The sequence below is a fragment of the Monodelphis domestica genome, chromosome 1, assembly GCF_027887165.1.
Source record: "Monodelphis domestica isolate mMonDom1 chromosome 1, mMonDom1.pri, whole genome shotgun sequence".
In the NCBI taxonomy this organism is placed as follows: Eukaryota; Metazoa; Chordata; class Mammalia; order Didelphimorphia; family Didelphidae; genus Monodelphis; species Monodelphis domestica.
In genome coordinates, this window is record NC_077227.1 from 313,509,184 (window position 1) to 313,530,694 (window position 21,511).

General features: G+C 37.1%; 1 protein-coding gene and 1 long non-coding RNA gene across 2 annotated transcripts in view; one reads left to right on the forward strand and one right to left on the reverse strand.

Moving 5' to 3' along the window:
• LOC103101454 (uncharacterized) overlaps nucleotides 1-11,153 on the reverse strand; it is a 29,147-nt gene extending 17,994 nt beyond the window's left edge. Inside the window, exon 1 of the long non-coding RNA XR_457572.2 lies at nucleotides 11,021-11,153. This is a non-coding gene — a long non-coding RNA (uncharacterized LOC103101454). The remainder of the gene's footprint in view (nucleotides 1-11,020) is intronic.
• The window catches only part of SLC22A4 (solute carrier family 22 member 4), a 109,924-nt gene continuing 99,508 nt past the window's right edge, over nucleotides 11,096-21,511 (forward strand). Inside the window, exon 1 of the mRNA XM_001366034.4 lies at nucleotides 11,096-11,488. Coding sequence (XP_001366071.1) covers nucleotides 11,096-11,488 — 393 coding nt within the window. The remainder of the gene's footprint in view (nucleotides 11,489-21,511) is intronic.

Sequence of the window (21,511 nt, forward strand, 5' to 3'; positions counted from 1 at the left end):
CTCCCTCCCCTCTCACACTAGAGAAGCATCATTTTGTTAAATTATGCTTGCATACATGCATGTATGTATATATTTGTGTGAATATGATACATATGTGCATAGATGTATAACTTTGTCCATATATAACTATATCTTGCTTATTTTGATTTACCAGTTCTTTCATTTTCACAAATTGCTATCACATAAGGTGAAGAGTTTTTCTAAATGAATGAGAGGAAATAGACAGGCAAACTTCACTTATAGAACACAATGAGAGAGAGACAGAGAGAAAGGGAGGGCAAGAGAGGAGGGAGTTAAGAGAACATCACATAGCTATTATTTAAACTCAACCAGGGGATGGACAATGACAAGAGAAAGGGAGAGAAGGGTTTCAGATGAAACATAGTAGAGGTAAGGGGATAATCATAATCAAAACACATTCTAATGTCTACAAGGTGGGGAGATTAGAAGAAAAGGAAGAAGTAGTAAAATACCTGGCATAAGAAACAGGACAAGGGGAAGAGAAAGGCTATAATGGTTTTTTAATTGTGTATTTCCCTCCACCTCTATCCTCTTGTAACTTGTCCTCTATTTACTCCCACCCTACTCTTTGCAAACGGGAAGAAAAGAGTGATAAAAGAGAGAGAGTTTGTCTGACACTTGTATCTATAAATGAAATGGTCTGTTTCTGTTCTATTACGTTAAAGGAATGACAATAATGAGAGAGTATACCAAAACTTTTGAAAAGCAATTCTTATTTATATCTCCAAATGCTTTCACCAACAAAAGAAAGAACAAATCAATTAATTATGCATACGATAAGATAATATACATTTATCAAGTGCTTCCCATTTTCTGTACACTGAGTGAAATGAGGTGAATAAAAATACAAGAAAAAAGTCTCTCAGGGAGCTGACGTTTTAATGGGAGAAGTCAACCCATAAGAGAGATCTGGATGGAGGAGAAGATGAGCAAGGATATGTTGGAAAAGTCCAGTCAGAAGCATAGCAATAAGAGAAAAGCAAGCCTAGTCTGGTCCTATAGCAAAACTGGAGGATCCTGGAAGGCAATCACCAATTGGAGAAGAGAGCCTGGTAGTAAGGGTATGTTCCAGGGTGAGAAGGCTCTAAGTCATGGGGAAATTTCCAAAGAAAAGGCAACTAAGTCAGAAGCACAGCTAGGATGGGAAAGAAGCATGACTGGCCTAGATCATCCCCAAAAGAGAGGCTACAAGTTAAAACAAAACTAAGCGAAAAAACTTTGAATGACAAAGGTTAAACTCCCAATTAGGCAAGAAGGTAGAAATTCTTTAAATCAAAGAAGAAAAATTTTAAATTGGAAGTAAAAACTCTACTAATTCAATTGAAAATTAAAACTAGAAACTGTTTTTCTTTTAAAAATAATAAAATAGTTAATATTTTTAAAGGAGAGAGAAAATCAAACTTCATATAAAAATGAAAAAAGGAGTAACAATTAAAGAGGAAATAGAAGAAATTATCAGAAAGTATTATGCTAACAAAACTGACTACTAGAGATTTACAAAAATATAAAATATTCAAGAAGAAATAGACTATATCATTTAGTAACAGAATCAGAAACAAAAAGAGCTACAAATGAACTTCTAAATTTAAAAAAAAAAAACTACTGGGCCGGAAAGATTTACAAGTGAAGTCACTCAAAAATTCAAAGAATAATTAATTCCAATAGTACATGAACAATGATGGGAAAAATATGGAGCTTTCCTATTTCTTCCTGGGATACGTAAAAGGAAAGCAACTTATAAATCAATATCCCTAATGAACATTGATATAAACATTTTAAGTAAAAAATAGATATAAAAAAGAATATTTATTTTGATGAAGTTGGAAATGCAATAGTAACTCAATATATAGACGATTATAAATATAATACATCATGTTGATACAAATCATTGAAACAACACATATTAATAGGTACTAAAAAAAATTTTTTTTGGTCAAAATCCAACAACCATTTTCTATTTTTTTTAATACTAGGTAATATAAGGATAATTGAACCTTTCCTTAATATGATAAATTATATGTAACCACTCTACCCCATAGATTCTGAGTGCATTGATGGACAGCATGACCTAGATTTACACATGGATTCTGTAATATATTTATTATTCCTACATTCCCTTTAATGTATAAGTACTTGTAGTAAAATTATTTTCTCTTGTGCCTTAGTGATAAGTAGGTGGTTATGTCTGAGATTTAAAAGTATCATCCTTAGGCAATTTGGAATTATGCCCAAAGGACTTTAAAAGAATGCATGGGGAGCAGCTGGGTGGCTCAGTGGATTGAGAGCCAGACCTAGAGACAGGAGTTCCTGGGTTCAAATCTGGGCTCAGACACTTCCCAGCTGTGTGACCCTGGGCAAGTCACTTAACCCCCATTGCCTAGCCCTTACCACTCTTCTGCCTTGGAACCAATACACAATATTGATTCCAAGATGGAAAGTAAGGGTTTAAAAAAAATGCATGCCCTATGATCCAGCAACACCACTACTAGGTTTGTACCCCAAAGAGATAATAAAAAAGGGTTGTACAAAAATATCCATAGCCACACTCCGTGGTGGCAAAAAAAAAAAAGGAAAATGGGAGGGTGTCCCTCGATTGGGGGATGGCTAAATAAATTGTGGTCTATGGCGGTGATGGAATACTATAGTGCTATAAGGAATGATGAACTGGAGGATTTCTATATGAACTGGAAGAACCTCCATGAACTAATTCAGAGGGAAATGAGCAGAACCAGAACATTGAAGACAGAAAGTGAAACATTGTAGAAAAATTGAATGAACTTTGCTACTATTGCAATGCAATGATCCAGGACAATTATGAAGGACTTATAAGAAAGAATGCTATCCACATCAAGAGAAAGAAACATAGAAGAAAAACATATGATTTATCATTTGTTTATATGGGTGCACAATTTGGGATTTTGGTTTCAAAAGACTGCTGTATTGCAAACATGAATAATATGGAAATAGGTATCAAGTTATAACATTTGTATAACCCAGTAGAATTGCTTGACAGCTCTGGGAGGAGGCGAGGAAGAGGGGAAGGAAAGAAAAGGTATCATGTAAACATGGAGAAATGTTTTTAAAAATTAAAAAATAATAATAAAAGTATTATCATTGGGGCACCTAGGTGGCACAATAGATAGAATGCCAGGCCTAGAGTCAGGGGGACCCAGGTTCAAATATGACCTCACATACTTCCTAGCTGTGTGACCCTGGAGAAGTCACTTAACTCCATTTACCTAAGCTTGTCCTTCTCTCTTAGAATTGTTACTGACATAAAGTAAGAGTTGTTTGGGGCTTTTCTAAGTGTCATCATAGTGACTGTCTGGTTTGTCTGAATAGAAGCATGTCTGAGGGAGCCCCAAAACTGAGGTGGTAAGAAGGGAAAATACATCCCTCCACACCAAGGTTATCTTCAAGAACCTTGAGAATATTTGAACATAACTATGTAAAGTTGTTCCTTCTCTAATAATCTAGACTTGTCAGTATGAAGGCATATAAAAATGATTTAGCTAGCCAAGAGAATATGTAGGTGTCCATACTGTGAGAGGTGTGAGACACAGCAATAAATTTGGAAAATCCACAGACCCTCACAGACAAAAAGTTGGGCTGACTCAGAGACATTGCTCTTCTTGTGGTTGTTGTTTAGATCATGACCATGGACCAGGACTTTCTATCCTCTACTACTATCTCCTGAAGTTTGTCCAAACTCATATTCATTGTTTCCATGATACTCCCTCTCTCATCCTCTGTCATGTGCCTGCTTTTTCTTTCAGCCTTTCCCAACATCAAGATCTTTCCTATAAGTCTTGTCTTCTCAATATGTGGCAAAAGTATTTAAGCTTCAGTATTTGTTTTTCCAATGAATAATCTGAATTAATTACTTTAAGCATTGACTTAACTGATCTTGCTGTGCAAGGGACTCTCAAAAGTCTTTTCCAACCCTGCAGTTCAAAAGCATTGATTCTGTGGTGCCTCAGCTTTCCTTATAATCCAATTGTCATAATCATACATTGCTCCTGGAAAAACCATAGCTTGACTTATACAGACCTTTGTCAGGTGATATCTCTGCTTTTTAGTTTGCTATCCATCTATACCATAGCATTCCTTCCAGGGAGAAAGCATCTTTTAATTTCATGACTGTAGTTGCTGTCTGCAGTGATCTTTGAGACCAAGAATACAAAATCTACCACTACTTCCATTTTTCCTCCTATTTGCTAGGAAGTAATGAGATTATTTGCCATGATGTTAATTTGTTTTGTTTTGTTTTGTTTAATGCTAAGCTTCAAGTTGACTTTTCTACTCTCCTCTTTCACTATCATCAGGAGGCTTCTTCATTCTTCTTCACTTTCTGCCATCAGAGTGGTATTATCTACATATCTGAGATTATTGATATTTCTTCCAATAACATTAATTCTGGCTTTTGATTCATCCAACCTGGCATTTTTCATGATATACTCTGCATCTAAGTGAAATAAGTAAGGAATAATATACAGCTTCATAGTACTTCTTTCTCTATCTTAAACTAGTTCCATCTTCAGTTTTAAGTGTTGCCTCTTGGCCCACATACGGGTTCCACAGAAGAAAAGTAGATGATTTGGTACTCCCACCTCATTGAAGACTTGCTACATCTTGTTGCAATCCACATAGTTAAAGACAAAATGTGAAATCAAACAAAATAAATGGCAATAAATGTCACTTCCTCCAATAAACATTCTACCACCAAGTGAGAGCAACCAATGAATGACTTCTGGTGATATCATGATGTCCTTGGCATTCAAAGCCTTCCTTAAATGCCCCTACACACCTCCCCAGTCTTTTTATATGTTATATCCGCCCAATACACACTCTGTGGTCCAGGGACACTGAGTTATTCCATGTCTTGCCTCTGGGCTGTCTCCAATTGCCTGGAATGTTCATCCTCTTGATCTACACCTTCTATATTCCCTGGTTTCCTTCAAGTCCCAGACAAAATCTCCTCTTCTACATGAAGTCTTTCGCAATCAAAGTTAATTCTAGTGCATTAACTATATTGATTATTTCCGTTTTATCCTGTATTTGTACATAGTTTTCATGCCACCTCCTTCCTAAGAACTGTGAGCTCCTTAGGGGCAGAGACCTTTGTCTTTGCATCCTGGGCACTTAGCACAGTGGGAAGGCAGGGGGACGACACCTGAAATAATAAAATCGAAGAAGAGCTAACAGATCAATTTGTTGTAGCCCATTGTAGAAATGACTGCTGTCTAGGCTTTTCCACTGCAGACTATATCTCTATTGAGCAATGCTCTACTGCCATCTGCTGGTCTTAGCTTTGACCTCTTTCCTAAATTGCCCTGGCGTTTCTCAAAACTTATATCATTGAGGCATTTCAGTCATGTCTGACTTTGTGACCCCATTTGGGGTTTTCTTGGCAAACATATTGGAGTGGTTTGCCATTTTCTTCTCCTATTCATTTTACAGGTCAGGAGCTGAGGTAAACAGGGACTGCCGGCCTCACACAACTAGCAAGTGCCTGAGGAAGATTTTTCCGAACTTCGGGTCAGCACTCCATCCACTGTGCCTCTACCAAGCTACCTAGAAAAACGAATAACCACAGACTATTTTAGGTCTTTTGAGAACCAGATCCCAGTCAGTCCTATCCAGAGATCTAATTTCTCAGGCTGTTATTTATTTATTTATACATGACAAGAACGCTTTATTCATAATTTTTAAAAACAACTGAAGAAGGCAAGTCTCTGTTAGTCCCTCTGCCTTCGGGGTAAGGTTCCAGGGCTGTGTGCTCTTAAACAGAGCCCTTATTGAGAAGTCATCCTCAAGGAAGCAGAATGTCTTCCACAGGTAGGAGACATAGAGGCTACCTCAGATGACAAGTCTAACAAAAAGGGCTCTTCCTTCTCAGTTAATGAAACATTTGGACTGGGGGGAGAGGGGGTTGGGAGAAGGGGAGCACACATGCATACTACTTAAGTGAAAGGAAACTTCCCAGTTGGGAAGCAGGATATAGGAAAAGTAATAACCTCAAACTCTCTTTCCCTTGCTTTCTGCCTCCCTGACACACAGTCAGTCTCTCAAGCCATCCAGTCAGTTGTTATGGGAAAAATATTCCTACTAAATTTATGTGATATTTAACTGCTACTACGTATCTCTCTTACAATCACAAAGCAGAAGTTCCAGAGGTTAAAACATAGGTTTTATTGTGTTTAAGCCCATTCAGAACTCAGAAAAATAACTCTGAACCCCAATTAGAGTTCTAATATATCTTATATAGTTTCCAATTACATCAGAGAAATATATTTTTACAATAATGTATATAAATACTGTGCATGTGTTTATACTTCTTTTCTGTCTTAGTTTCTGTTCTAAGATAGAGGAGCAGTAAGGGATAAGCAATTGTGGTTAAATGACTTGCCCAGAATCACACAGCTAGAAAGTATGTGAGACCAGATTTAAACCCAAGTACTCCCAACTCTATGTCTGGTACTCTATCCACTATGCTACCTAGCTGTCCTCTGAGAAAGAATTTATGATCATACAGCAATCTCATACCTCCTCTAAGGCCATAGAAATTAAACAGACTTAGTTTGCAAGAATCTTAATCTCATACATCCTTAACAAAAGTACACTTTGTTAAATTGACAGCTTTAGGTAAACTAAGTAAAGTTACAGAATAAACTACTTTAAGGGATTCACAATAGGCTGAATAAGAGGGAAGATTTACATGTTACAAAGATACACAGTGTGCTAGTCAGTTGGAATCTTTCCACAAATAAAGCAAATGAAATTATGTTGCCTTGACTCTCTTTTGGCTTCTTACTTTGTAAATGAAACATCCCTTGGGACAGGTTTCAGCCAGCCAAATAACCTCCTAACTAGGAGAAACAGCCCTGAACCCCAAATAATAAAGGAATTCAAATTTTTATTATTACACAGTCAATAAACATTTCTTACATGTCTGCTATGTGCCAGGCACTGTGCTAAGGGCTAGTGATACAAAGAAAGGCAAAAGACTGTCCCTTTTCTCAAAGAGTTTGTAGTCTAATGGGATAGACAACAAATGAGGGACAGGAGAAAGCAAACTACATGTGATTTCATACCAATAGGACTTCTCTCTCTGATGGTGGAAAAAATTGGTGTCTCTAGAGTCTGAAAAATAGAACAAAGGCTAACAAAGAGAAGCATAAAGGATTAATGAATGGATTTGAAGAAAGAAGAAGTTTGCCAATGGGTAAACAAGCAAGTAGGGGCAAGTTTGCAAGATGTAGCTGCTATCCCATCAGGACGCATTTTAATTAGTTCTTCTTCACTTAGCCCAGAGGATGATGGTATATTCAGAAGAAGAGATGCCAGCTCCTTACACTGCCCCTTGCCCCCAACATTCTCAAAACATGCCTAGACCAACAGAGGATAGGATTTAGGGGAGCTGTCAGGGGAAAGACCTGGAAGAAACTAATGGTAGTCATTCTTCAGAAAACTCAGAAAACACTGAACAATTATAACTTGTTTTGCATCTTACGCAACAAAACTGTTTAAAGGATAGATCTAATAAATCACTCACTTTACAAATCCTTTGGATTAAGAGAAGTCTCCAGGCAATGCTTCATTTCACTGTGACCTTGAATAACATATATCTCCACTAATTCCTAAACTAACCAGTTTTCTAAGGACTGAGGCATGGCTGGAGATTCTGAAGCATAAACCAGGATTATTTAACCTTTTATATATCCTAATCTGCTTTGATAGTCCCATGAAATAATGTTTTTAAATGCATAAAATAAAATACAAAGGATTACAAAGGAAATAAATTACATTGAAATAAAGATGCAATTTTTCCCTAACCAAGTTCATGAACCTCCTGAAATATATCCTCAGACTACTTTGGAGTGGGAAATGTCCTTAGACTCCAATAGCATTTATATAGCAGTTTAAGGTTTGCAAAATGCTTTATAAATAATGTCTCAGCTTACCTTAACAACCTTGGGAGATAGGTGCTATAATCACTATCCCATTTTGCAAAAGAGGAAACTGAGGTAGATAGAGGTTAAGTGACTTGCTCACTTAACTTTTTAACAAGTTTTTAAACAAATTTTAAGTTCCTGAGTCAAATTTTGAACTCATCTTTCTTTTTTTTTGTCTTGTGAAGAAATTTTTTCATTTTTTCCAGATTACATGTTAATACAATTTTAATAATAATTTTTGGCATTCTACAATCCATGTTCTCTCCCTCCCTCCCACCTTTCCCCTCTCCCAAAGATGGCAGGTAATATGATATAGGTTGTATTTGTGTTATCATACAATGCATATTTCCATGTTTATCATGTTGTACTAGGAGACATTGTTTGCACTAGAGAAAATTTCGTGGAGGAAATAAAGTGAAAATAGTATGCAATCTGCAATCAGATTCTAGCAGTACCTTCTATAGCAGGTGGATAGCCTTTTTTTTTATCATGAGTCTCTTGGATCCTTGCACAGATGATAAAAACTAAGTTATTAACAGTGGATCATCGTGCATTATTGCTATAACTGTTTATAGTGTTCCCCTGGTTCCACTCACTTCACTTGCTATCATTTCATATAAGTTTTTCAAGGTTTTTTTGTGATAATCTTGTTCATCATTTCATATGACACAATAATATTCCATTGCAGTTATATGCCACAATTTGTTCAGACATTCCCTAATTGATGGGAACCACAAAAGAGCTGGTATAAATATTTTTGTACAAGTAGATAATTTTTCCCTACCTTTGATCTGTTTGTGGTATACAGACTAATAATGGTGTTGCAGAGTCAAAGGGTATGCCCAGTTTTATGACCCTTTTGGGCATGGTTCCAAATTGTTTCCCCAAATGGATTTAGATCATTTTTTCATATGAATAAAGATGGTTTTAATTTCTTCATCTGAGAATTACCTGTTCATATCCTCTGACCATTTGTCCATTGGGGAATGCTCTGTTTCACTTGACTCAGTTCTCTAGGTATCTAAGAAATTAGACCTTTGTCAGAGACATGTACTTTAATAAAATTTTCCCAGTTTGTTGTTTTCCTTCTAATCTTGGTTGCATTAGTTTTGTTTGTGCAAAATCTCTTTAATTCATTGTAGTCAAAATTATCTATTTTACATCTCAGAATGTTCTCCATGTTCTGTTTTGTCATAAATTCTTCCCTTAGTCATCAATCTGATAAGTAAACTATTCCATCCCCTAATTTGTTTATGGTGTCCCCATTTAGTTATATAAATCATGTATCCAAATTGACTTTCTGGCATGAGTTGTTAGTCTATACCTAGTTTTTCCCATATTCTTTTCAAGTTTTCCCAGCAGTTTTTTGTCAAATAGTAAATTCTTCTTCCAAAAGTTTAGATTTTTGGATTTGTCAAGCATTGGATTACAATGGTTATTTAATACTAGATGCTGAGTGCCTAATCTATTCCATTGATCCACTACACTATTTCTTAGCCAGTAGCAGATTGTTTTGATGGTTGCCACTTTATCATACAGTTTGAGATCTAGTACAGCTAAACCACCTTCCTTCATATTTTCTTAATTAATTCCCTCAATATTCTTGGCCTTTTGTCCTTCCAGATGAATTTTATTGTTATTTTTTCTTGTTTTGAAATATTGTAGTTTGTAGAACTGTTTATTATGTTGGCTTGGCCCAACTTAAACTGAATCCCCAAAAAATTAAAACACTTGAGAAAATTTCTGAGCTTTCTGAGCAGTCTCCACTTCAAGCTTACACACCTACAATTCTCTGTGATTTGCAGTCTCATCCCATCATCATCCCAAAGAGCATTCCCTTCACTTGGGAATAAATGTGCTGAGGAACAAAGGAGGAAGAAGTACTCTCCAGGACTTGGGGACTTCTCTGGGCTGAGGATCATTCTCTGGCTATATAACTACATGGGCACTTTGCAGACCTACCCTAATGTTCCCAAAGAAATAGGAACAAGAAAACAATATGATGTGTATGAGGAAGAAAGATATATCAAGGACTGTCTGACAGAAAACAAAAATTTGCTGCCTGGGGTCCCAGAGTCTCTTTCAGGCAATGATGCTTCAGAAGGTGAACCCTCTAAAGAGGCATCTCCCAAATTATACAGTCCTCTATTGTCTCTTTGTAACAAAATCTTATTAGAACCACACAATCAGAATCGGAAGAAACTTCAAACTCCTTACCTGATTAACCGATTAACCTATAAAAATCATATACAGCCTCTGCTTGAATACCTACAATGACAGGGAACTCACGTTCTTGAATATCTTTATTTAAAACGTTCTTCCCTGTATTCCTTCCCCAAATTAGTCTCCTTTCAATTTCCATGTATTGTACCCCTCCAGGGACAAGCCGAACAATTCTAATCTCTTTTCTGCACCATAACCTTTCAAATACTTGAAGGTAGCGATTATTTCTCTCTTTCTCCACCCTTTTCCGTGTTAAACTGCCGTCCTACAGCCCAACTTCTTTCAATAGATCATTCTATGATCTCCAGTCCCCATCAGTGTTGTCCTTCTCTGGATACGAATTAGTTTCTCGATATTGTTTTGAAAGTGTGTTACCCAAAATATAAGTCAATATTTTGGCTGTGGTGTGTCTGGCCGAGAACAACTGTATTGAATCGTTCCCTTGATCTGCGCACGCTGCCCAAAGCCCTTCTGCCTTTTAGGAGACGGGTGAGCAGGTGGGTCATTGACCACTTAAATTCCCTAAGCTCCTTCCCTCTCTTAGACCCTAAAGAAAATTATAACCTTCACACACCTCCACATGTGACCACATTCTCGTTGACCTGAAACTGTTCTACTAAGGTCAGAGCAAGTGGAGCTCTCCAGCGAGAGACCTTGCCCCCGCCCCTATCCTGTGGGAAGGGGCGGGACAAAGAGAACTCAGAGCTGCAATCGACCAATCCTACTTTCCAGTGTCGAGGGCCGCGCAAGGGGAGGGAGTGAAGGAAGGAGCAGATTGGGGAAGCCCCGCCTCACTAACTCCCCCAACCCTCCCTCCTTACCCCACTGCGGGGCTTCAGTCATCGGTCTTCTCATCTTTCCCCTGGGGAAACCTTCTATCTACGAGGAGCTGAGACATGCGGGACTACGACGAGGTGACAGCCTTCCTGGGAGAGTGGGGACCCTTTCAACGCCTCATCTTCTTCCTACTCAGCGCCAGCATCATTCCCAATGGCTTCAATAGCATGTCCATAGTGTTTCTGGCGGGGATCCCCGAGCACCACTGCCGGGTGCCAGACTCAGCAAACCTGAGCAGTGAGTGGCGCAACCACAGTATTCCAATGCAAATACAGAACGGCCAAGAGGTGCCCAGAAAGTGCCGGCGCTACCAGCTCGTGGCGTTGACCAATTTCTCGGCCATGGGGCTGGTGCCCGGGAGAGACGTGAATTTGAGTCAGGTGGAGTTGGAGCCCTGTCTGGACGGCTGGGAGTACAGCCAGGACACGTACCTATCCACCATCATCACTGAGGTGGGTGTCGCACCCGGGTGGAGGGGGTGCCACAGCCCTGGGAGTCTAGTGGGCGCTCCCTAGGGGATCTCCTAGCAAGGGTTGCCTTCCCAAAGAGCTCGCGGGCGCATGTCATTGTGACTCCACGCTTGTGTGCTTCGTGGTTGTGCGCCTGAGTCAGGGTGGCTACAGGGTGTCAGCAAAGCGTGCAGCGTGTGCCTCTGCCCGGAACAGTGGGTTTAGATCTTCGATCAGGAACTAATGCATGCCCCCAGCGCGCTCGCCAGATTTGGGGACCCTGAGACAGAAGCGGGTTCCAGGGCCAGAGTGAGGGAAGGCGCGCCAGAGCAGCCAGCAGCAACAAAGGGCCAAACGTTACTACCAACACGCCTTTTTTCCTCCAGTTTCATAACTAGGTCTGGACAGATTTCCCAACAGCTAAATGTTGGCATGTCAACCGCCCCAGGCGGCAACTGTCCAGAGGTAAAATAGTTGAGTCAGTGTTACGTTAGAACAGAGTCCAAAAGAAAGGGAAGTTTCTTCCCACCCCCAACCCTCCTCCAAGGGAATGACAGGGTCTAGAGAAGAGTGGCCTCCACCCTGGCTCCTAGAGCGCTAGAAACAGCGCGCTAGAAACAACCTGACTGTAGCAGTAGCAGATCCTGGCTAATTCTCATCCTCTTCCCTCCCCCAATCCCTTTGGCACAGAAACACAGACACCTCACTTTGCATTAGATTCATTTGTTGATTCTCTCCTCTCTCTATCTCGTCTATCTCAGTTTCTCTCTCTCGGTCTCTCTGTCGGTCTCTATACCTCACCCCCATCTTCTTCCCCCAAGGACCTCTGGCATCTGCGTGATGTTCTACTCGAAGCTGGTCTTGATTGTCCAGCCTTGGGCAGATGGTACTTTGCATTTAGTCCACTAACTAATTTTGTAACCTTTGAGGACTTTGCTGCTGAAAGGCTATGAACTTCTACTCTCAAATTTCTCAATATTTATTTTAAAATGTCACTGAAGCATTTGCTTATTCAATTTAATATTTCCTCAGATCCAGCTTATAATGTAAGCTAGGTGGGGAGGAGGTCAGGGACTCTCTTGGTTTTTGTTTCTGCCTCCAGCACCTTGCACAGAACAAATTTATTTTATCAACATTTATAGAATAAACGTGTTTATTGATATGACAACAGAAGTTTGGAAATCTGAATTTGTCTGTCAAAGAGACTCTGAGTGTGAGAATTTCCTCCACTAACTGGCTCCTAAACCCTCTTGGACTTAGTAAATACCTGCTAAGGAATTGCCTGAGACACATAGATTAAGCAAGTAACTTGGTCAGGATCACAGATCGCCAGAGTACTGATGGAGACTAGGGGTGGACGCCATCATTACATTTCACAATATATCTGAGCAATTTATTCCAATTTTTAAAATTATATAAAATGAATAAAACTTTTAAAGTAGTCCTGTTTGTTTAATTTATCACCTTTTATTTGTAGCCCCTCCCCTACAAACGTTTTGTTCCTAAATTGTTCTCAATTTCTTGTACCAGACACTATGGAATGGTAGATATACTGGCAGAAAGACTTGAGTCAAAAGTGGCCCACTGTAAAGCTTAACACAGTGCCTGGCAATTAATAAATATTTATTGACTGACTCATCATAGTCAAGAACAAAGCACTTCAATTATTAAAGCCTCAGTTTTCTCATCTGAAAAATATGGATAAGGAGCAGCTAATTTGGCACAATGGATAGAAAGCTGGGCCTGGAGTCAGGAAGACCTGAGTGTAAATCCAACCTCAGAAATTTACTGGCTATGTTATCCAGGGCAAATCACTTAATCCTGTTTGCCTCAGTTTCCTCACCTATAAAATGAGCTAGAGAAGGAAATGGCAAACCACTCCAGTGTCTTTACCAAGAAAACTCCAAATGGGATCATGGAGAATCCAACATGACCAAAACAACTGAACAACAACAAAATGTGGATAATATTAACTACTTCAAAAAGTATGATTTTATTTAGTTGTTTTGATCTAGAACCATGAGAAAATCCAGATTCAGAATCTTCCACCACCAGTGCAGATAATCAACTTGTCCATAACTTACAGTTGCCTGGGTTCCACTGGTGTTGTTGTAACTTGCCTAGACAGAAAAAGTATTTGTCAGGAGCAAAGCTTAAAGGTTTCCTGACTCTAGGGCTAGCTCTCTACCTTCTCTTACAGACTCCCCCCTCAAACTATAGAATCACCAAAAATATTTTTAAATATTTTCCTACTATACTTTCACCATAATTGTTAAAGGAACTTATAATCATACTCCTCCCTTGTGTTTTTCCAGTCAGGAAAATCCCTTTATTTGGTATTCAGTCTTCTCAGGAATATTCTTGTAAAGTGCATTTTTATCATCATCTTGGAAGCTGTAGTCAAAAGTTTAAGGCGAAACTTATTTTTTCTCACTTGATTGTTTCCATACTTTTCTTTATTCCCATTGTTCTGCTGAGCAACCATAGACTCCAGAGTCTAGTATTGTCTGTTGTAGGGTGCTGGAGACATATTATTTGTCAAAGTCACTATGGAACCTGGAGCACTGACTAGCTGCCAATTGTTTTATCTGGAGTTGTTTGTCTGAGCCATGGGCTCTGCCTAAACTCCTAGTGTTGGCTCCATCCTTATTAATAGTTATTTTATTACAAGTTTAATTTCAAGCCCCAGCATATACAACTAAACTATTAACATTTAAATTAATTCCCAGTTTCAAGGAATCTGATTTGGAAAAAGTTTGTACCTCTTGGTGCTAAGCTGCTAATTTTCCTTCCAGGTTCTTATTTTCAGAGTAAAAGGAATTAAAAAATGGGATAGCATATTACTCCAAACCCATCCCTATTCCACAGATCCTGACCTAGTCACTTGCCTGTGGGCCAATTTCTAGTCCTTGAGTTTTGAAATTACTCACTATGGTATCTTCTTAGATTTCCCAATTACTACTCTGCACTCTTGTTAAATCTTTGTTGGAATAGTAGAGGAAAGGAGAGGACAGAGAAGTTGGGCTTTACTACTTCCTCCTAGACATTTTTTCCTGTAAATAAATTCATTTCATTGCATAAAGTAAATTACTATTCTGGCCATTCCCTCTAAGTTTTCATCAAATATTTATTATTTATTCATTCTCATTAACTTTTCCTATGTTCAAAATTCCAGTCTACTAGTTCTGATATTTTTGTTTTGCTTTATTTCAAAAAAGGTCTTACCAAATTTCTTTGTGTTCCTTTTTCGCCTTCGTCTTAATTATATTTTAATATTTCATTACATTACTGTACCATAGTTTGTCTAAACATTCCCCTCTTGTTGGCCATTTAGGCTGCATTTCATTTTTTGCAACTACAATTATGCTATTATGAAAATCTTTGAAAAGGTAGCTCTTTTTTTGTTTTCATTTTTATTTTTAAATAAATTTATTATTTACTTTTTTACCTTTTAAAAAATTTTTCAAATTCTTTCCCTTCTTCTATTCCCTTCTCCACTCATTGAGAAGACAAGCAATATGATGACAATTATACACATGAAATCATGCAGAGTATATCTTATTTTTATAACACTTTCAGAGAATATTCCCAATGGAAGACTCAATAGCTCAGCACTATCCCTTTTCACATAATACTGGAATTAAAAGGGATCTCAGAGGTCTATTCTTATATGACAAATACAAAAAACACATGTATGTTTAAAGCTTTATAGATTTGTTTCTACAGTGATTCAAAACTAGCATGAGCTTTTTAAGGCAAGAGTTATTATGGTTATAAGTACTTCATGAATGAAACTAAAAATATATATTCTACTAACAGACTAATTAACATATAATACAATTGGATATATTATATATTAAATGCTTTAGGAGACCACAGCACATTTTATTGTTGTTGAAAGTGGTTCTGGGGAAAAACTGGTAGAAGCCACTGTTAGCCTATTGCTTGAAGACCTCCAATCCTTAAAGACTTCAAGTGAGTTCCACCTCCCAAGGCAGCCCATTTCCCTTTTGAATGTTTCTTATTGTTCAGGAGTTTGAGGTTAGTTGGGGTTTTTTACCCACGGTTAAACTGCCTCTTTGCAATTTTCACATTGGGAAGGCATTTTATTTGGTTGTGAACAATTGGCAAGGAGGTTACAAAGCAGTCTTGAAGCTCTATGTCCTTGTAGGGGCTTCATGGTCATTGCTTTATTCACCAACTCCCATTAACCTGTCTTTGTTTCTGCTTTGTTAAGAGAGATGGAGAGGGAACCTAGGCTCACCTGATTTTTCCCATTGATATGTCTCTTTCCTTTTTCCTTCTTTGCTTCTTTATTGGCTGGAGAATGTGAAAAGAGGAGAGTGGAATGAAGTAATTGAGGTGAAAGAAGAGAATCAGGAAAGGGATTCAAAGGAATGTTTACAAATTATTGCTATAATTTCATATTTTGAGTAGGGAGAGAGTATCCTATCCAGTACCATTTTTGGGTTAAATTCCAGTAAATTACAGTACAAAGGATATCAATATGGGGTCCAAGAACCTATGCATATATGTACATGTTTATATAACATATACATGTCAGTGACTGTATTTCGATATAATTAGTTTCCTTTGAATTTTATTTTATGTGTTTAAAAACATTTTTCTGAATGCTAACCACATTGAGAGAAAGAATTGTAGGAGTAGAAATGCAAAAGAGGAACATATGACATCACTTATCACATGAATATGTGGGGATGTGATTTGGAGTTTAGGCTTTAAAAGATTGCTCTATAGCAAAAATGAATAATATGGAAATAGGTATCAAATGATAACACTTGCACAACCCAATGGAATTGCTTGTCAGTTCTGGGAGGGGGAGGGAAGAGAGGAGGAAAAGAAAATGAATCATGTAAACATAAAAAAAAATTTTTAAATAAAAATGAAAAAAAAACACCACATTTTTTTTTTCCTGAAAAGTCTATAGACTTCACCAGACTGTCAAAGGCACCTAGGATTAAAGGTTAAGAACCCCTGCCCAGAAAAGTAGAATGACCCTTTAGAGGCCACAAAGACAACCCAGCTGCCAGAGAAAGTTTGAGCCACAAAAACAGTAAAAGTTGAATAAGCTCTGGCTTACCAAAGAAACAGCCTGAGATTTGGCAAAAACCAAAGCATCTGCCCTTTTCTCAGTTAATGAAAAGAAATTCGATATGTCTGGGAGAGCCAGCAGTTTTCAGTTTTCTCCCCCAGGAGGGCACTCTTCAGTGTCTAATGACTCATCACCCCGAGACTGCTGTATGCCCCTTTTCTCTCCTTGGCTTCTTTTTAACTTAGAAAGTTGCTATAGAACCCTTGGAACACACTTTCCTGCCAGACCTCTACAGGGTGTTTCCGGTAAAAAGATGTGGGAAAGGGAGGAAGCTGTTTCTAACACAGCACTAAAGGCATTAACTTTAGCATCAAGTTTGGGCCCCACCTGCCTTTTGTAATTGTTACAGGAATTGTAGAGGATTAAAGAGGTACAGGGGATAAGGAAGGTTTTGTAACAGGAAATGGAGGAATTGAAGGGACAGAGGGAATATGGCTGCCATTGAGGTAAAAGGGTATTCCTTTCCACACTTTCTTATAATGATGATTCCTCTGCTTAACAATATTTGGTGGCTCTCTACATAAACTTTGACATTTTAATTTTTTTATAAACTTGACAATCATCAACAAACAAAAATTTGATTGTGTGCAAAAGAGAACCAAAAAGAACATTGTAAGAGACAGGTAGGTGACTCAGTGGATAGAAAGCCAAGCTTTGAGATGGAAAGTCCTAGGTTCAAATATGACCTCAGACATTTCCTGTATGACCTTGGGAAAGTCACTTAACCCAAATTGCTTAGCCCTTACTGCTTTTCTATCTTGGAACAGATATTTAGTATTGATTCTAAGATAGAAGGTAAGGATTTTTCAAAAAATAATTATTTTTAAACTCTGAAAATGAACTCTTGAATATTAACAAAATTACTCTTCTTCAGTCCCCTTCTGAACTTATATTCATTTTCTTTGGAATAAATATTTAATATTTTCTTGATAACCTTATCTTTCTTTTCTGTATCTCTATCACTCTCCTTTAATTCACATTCCCATAAACACCCATACACATAAATACATTCCAAATTAAAGCTCTCCATTGTAACAAATAAGCATAATCAAGAGGGAAGGGGGAGGTTCAATACACGTCTTTGCCTGAAAATGGAGGCCTCATGCTGTACAGGAGCTCTGCTAAGAGGTGAAAAACATGCTTCAACATAGGTCTTTTAATCATTTCATTCATGGTTCTCTATTTTCTACAGAATAAAGGTTCAATTCTTTAGCCTGACTTTTAGATATTTGGCAAGTCCAACTATTCCAACTCCTTTCCAAACACATCACTTCCCATCTCTTATACACTTTCCACATTTTTCTACTTCTGAGAATTTACTCACACTGATCTCTGTGGCTCCACTAATATTTTTTGAGCTACTACTTTCCCTTAAAGATACAATTCAGTACTCTCTTCTTTAGGAAATTTTTACTAATTCCTCTCAGTTTGAAATATTTCCCCTGCAGACACCATAAGATATTTAGTATTATTTTCATACATTACCTATAGAACAAGATATAGCATAAAATTTATTGCAGAGTTTTTAATTCTGGTGATCCTGTCCTATCTCATATAGTCTCCATGATGACACACATCATTTCTTATTTGCTTTTTTTAAAAATGTTAGGGGAAGGAAGAATACATTTATATAGCACCTACTAAGTGCAAGGCACTATACTAAGTACTTTACACATCTATTTTGATCCTCACAACAATCCCATGAGATAGATGCTATTTTGTTATTCTGAACTTAAACATTGGAATAGAGCATTTCCATACACATAGCAGAATACAAAAAGAGGAATCTGTGAAACTGTGAATCTCCATTTCATACTGTTGATTAAAAAAACAAACAAACCATACATTCTGTACTTTCAAAACTATCTTGTTTGTGCTTCTTCTGAACTTCCTTCTATTCTCTTCTACACATTTTTTAAAATGTTGCAATGGCCCTCATTTTTGTGTTGGACATCACCATTGTTAACTCTACCTACCTATCCCTCTTACCCCACTTTAATTAAGTAAGAAAGGAAAAAGCCCTTGTAACAAATAAGTATGATCAGGCAAAATGAATCACATGATATCCACATCCAAAAATGCATGTCTCTACATTTTGTGCCCATCTGTTCCCTGACAGGAGGTGGGTAACAGGTTTCATCACAGTTCCTCTGGAGATATAGTGGATCAGAGTTTTAAGAAGAATCTTAAAGTTGTTTTTCTTTACAATATTATCTTTGTTGAAACTGTACTCCAACTTCTCACTTCATTCTACATCAGTTTATATTAGCCAATATTCTTTAAAAGCATCTCTTTTATTATTCTTATGATGCAATAATATTCTATTGCATTAATATACCACAATTTGTTCAACCACTCTCCAATTATCTGAGTCAATAGAAGACACATAACCCTCCCTTAGATTCTAGTTCTTTGCATTCTCTTTTTCCTCCCTCTAAATACCTCCCAAAATTATGAAATTTATTTTTCTTGTGATTATTCTCTTTTCAATGTTATCTTTTCTCTTAACTCCCTTTCCCTATTCTCACTTGTTTCCCTGTTGTTTGATATGTTTCTATACCAAACTGTTTCTGTAGATGTGTGTTTATGTATAGGTTCAACCTTCGTTTGTCCATTTCAGGTGAGGGTCATCCAATATTTGCTCTTTCACCCTTTTAGTCATAATTAAGCTTCATTGGATGCTATGAAAATCATGGGTTTTTTTTTAAAAGTTCTGTTCATATACTTTAAGAAATCAGAAATTAAAACTGCCAAGATCTGTTAGTACAGAAGTCAAAGTAAAGGTAGAAAGAATCTATTAATTACTTCCTAAGAGGACCCTTCTTCCCTGAGAGAAGAGGAATTCTTTTCTCTATACTCACCCCAATTGTGAAAAATAGCAAATTCCACCCCTTCTTTATTTTTCACTCTAAAGTGTGCTTCTCTTCTTCTCTTAAAACCCTCAGAACAGAAACAATCCACCCTTCTCCAAGATCTGTTTTTCTTTATTTTCCTCAATACTCTTTGAAGACATTAAACTTCTGAAGGAACACTTGCTTCTTCTCTCCCTATTAGAGTATGAATGCTACATCAGTATACGCTTCTTTCAAATAAATTTTGCTTTCTAGGTTTCTCTGGGCTCTTATTTTTATATTTCAATGTTCTTGTTCTGCTCTGGTCTTCTTATAAGGAATGTTCAAAAGTCCTCCATTTTTTAAAGGCCCATTTCCCCACATAGGATGACACTCAGTTTTTACAAGGTAAGTTATTTTTTATTGTAAGCCTATATATCTTTTGCCTTTTGGAATGCTATATACTATATCTTGTTTTGTTTTGAGTAAAACAAACCAGGCCTTGTCTGATCCTGACTGTAGTTCTTTGGTGTTTGATCTGTTTCTTTCTAGCTGATAAATGTATATTTTCTTTGCTGTGGGAGCTTAGATATTGGCTATGACACTCCTGAGACTTTGTTTTAGGGTTCCTCTCTGGAGGTGATCAGAGGATTCTTTCTATCTTTACTTTGCCCTCTATATTTAATAGATCTTAGAAGGTTTCATTTGTGATTTCTTAAAATATGGTACCCAGGCAATAAATAAAAATCATAGTTTCTACAGATTCCAATGATACTTAAATTATCTCTCCTTGACCTGTTTTCTAGGTCAGCTGTTTCTATACCAGATATTTTACATTTTTTTCTATTTTCCAGTCATTCAATTGTATTCTCGTATTTTTTGCTATCTCATAGACTAACTGATTTCTGTTTGGTCTATTCTGATTTTCAGGGATTCCAAATCTTGGGTAAAGTTTGCCACTTCCTCTTCTAAGTTACTTATTGACCTTCTAATTCTTTTTTTTTGCAGAGATTTTTTTTTAAATCTCTTGCTTTATTTCTCCTAACTAGTAGTCCTTGTGGAAAATCTATTTTTTCCTTTTGAGTTGCTGAGTTAGATTTACAATTATTTTTTATACTGGATGGATAACTTTGAAATAACTCAGAACTCAAAAGGTAAAATAAATAAATGAGAAATGAGATATATTCAGGAAAGGTTGTTCAAACATTGATATTGAATGAAGTGAGCAGAAGAAAAAATTTATACAATGACTACAACATTATAAAGAAAGAAAGAATGTCACTGAAGCATTAAAAAGTCACAAAAGAGAAGAAAAGGAAGAAAGGAAGTCCATAAGGAGACATAGATAAAGAGGACAGCTTTCAAATTGTGATGAATTTATTACAAACATGATAATAAAATTCATATGTAAAGGAGACTTGTGGTTTCATATACAATCCTCTTTCTCTATTCTTTGTATAGGCAGCTAGGATAGAACACTGGACCTGAAGTCAAGAAGACCTGAGTTCAATTCAGTCTCAGACACTTCCTAGCTGTGCGCCCTTGGGCAAGTCACATAACTTCTGTCTGCCTCAGTTACCTCATCTGTAAAATGAGAATAACAATAGTTCCTGCTTCCTAGGGTATTTGTGAAAATTAGATGAAATGATATTTGTTGAGCACTTAGCATAATTCCTAGCACACTTAATAAATACCTTCCCTTTGTATATGGAAATGTTCGTGTTTTATTAACTCAGATTAACAAAAAATTAAAATTTAGAGAGAAGACAGTTCAACAAAATAATCTGATCCAGTGACTTCATCTGATTAATATATGCATTTGTATATATTATATCTGCCTTTGTAACCCCTTCCGCTACTCAACTTTCCCAAGAGGAAGAATATAAGTTGCCTTCTTATGTTCTCTGGGACTATCACTGGTATTTGAATTGCTCCAGGCTCACATTATTTGCATTGTTGGAGTTACTGCATATGTTATTTTTTTTGTTATATTTATTTTACTCTGCATTTGTTTATACAAAACTTATTAAGCATCTATTATGTATCAGGCACTAAGCTAAGCACTGGGAATTCAAAGAAAGG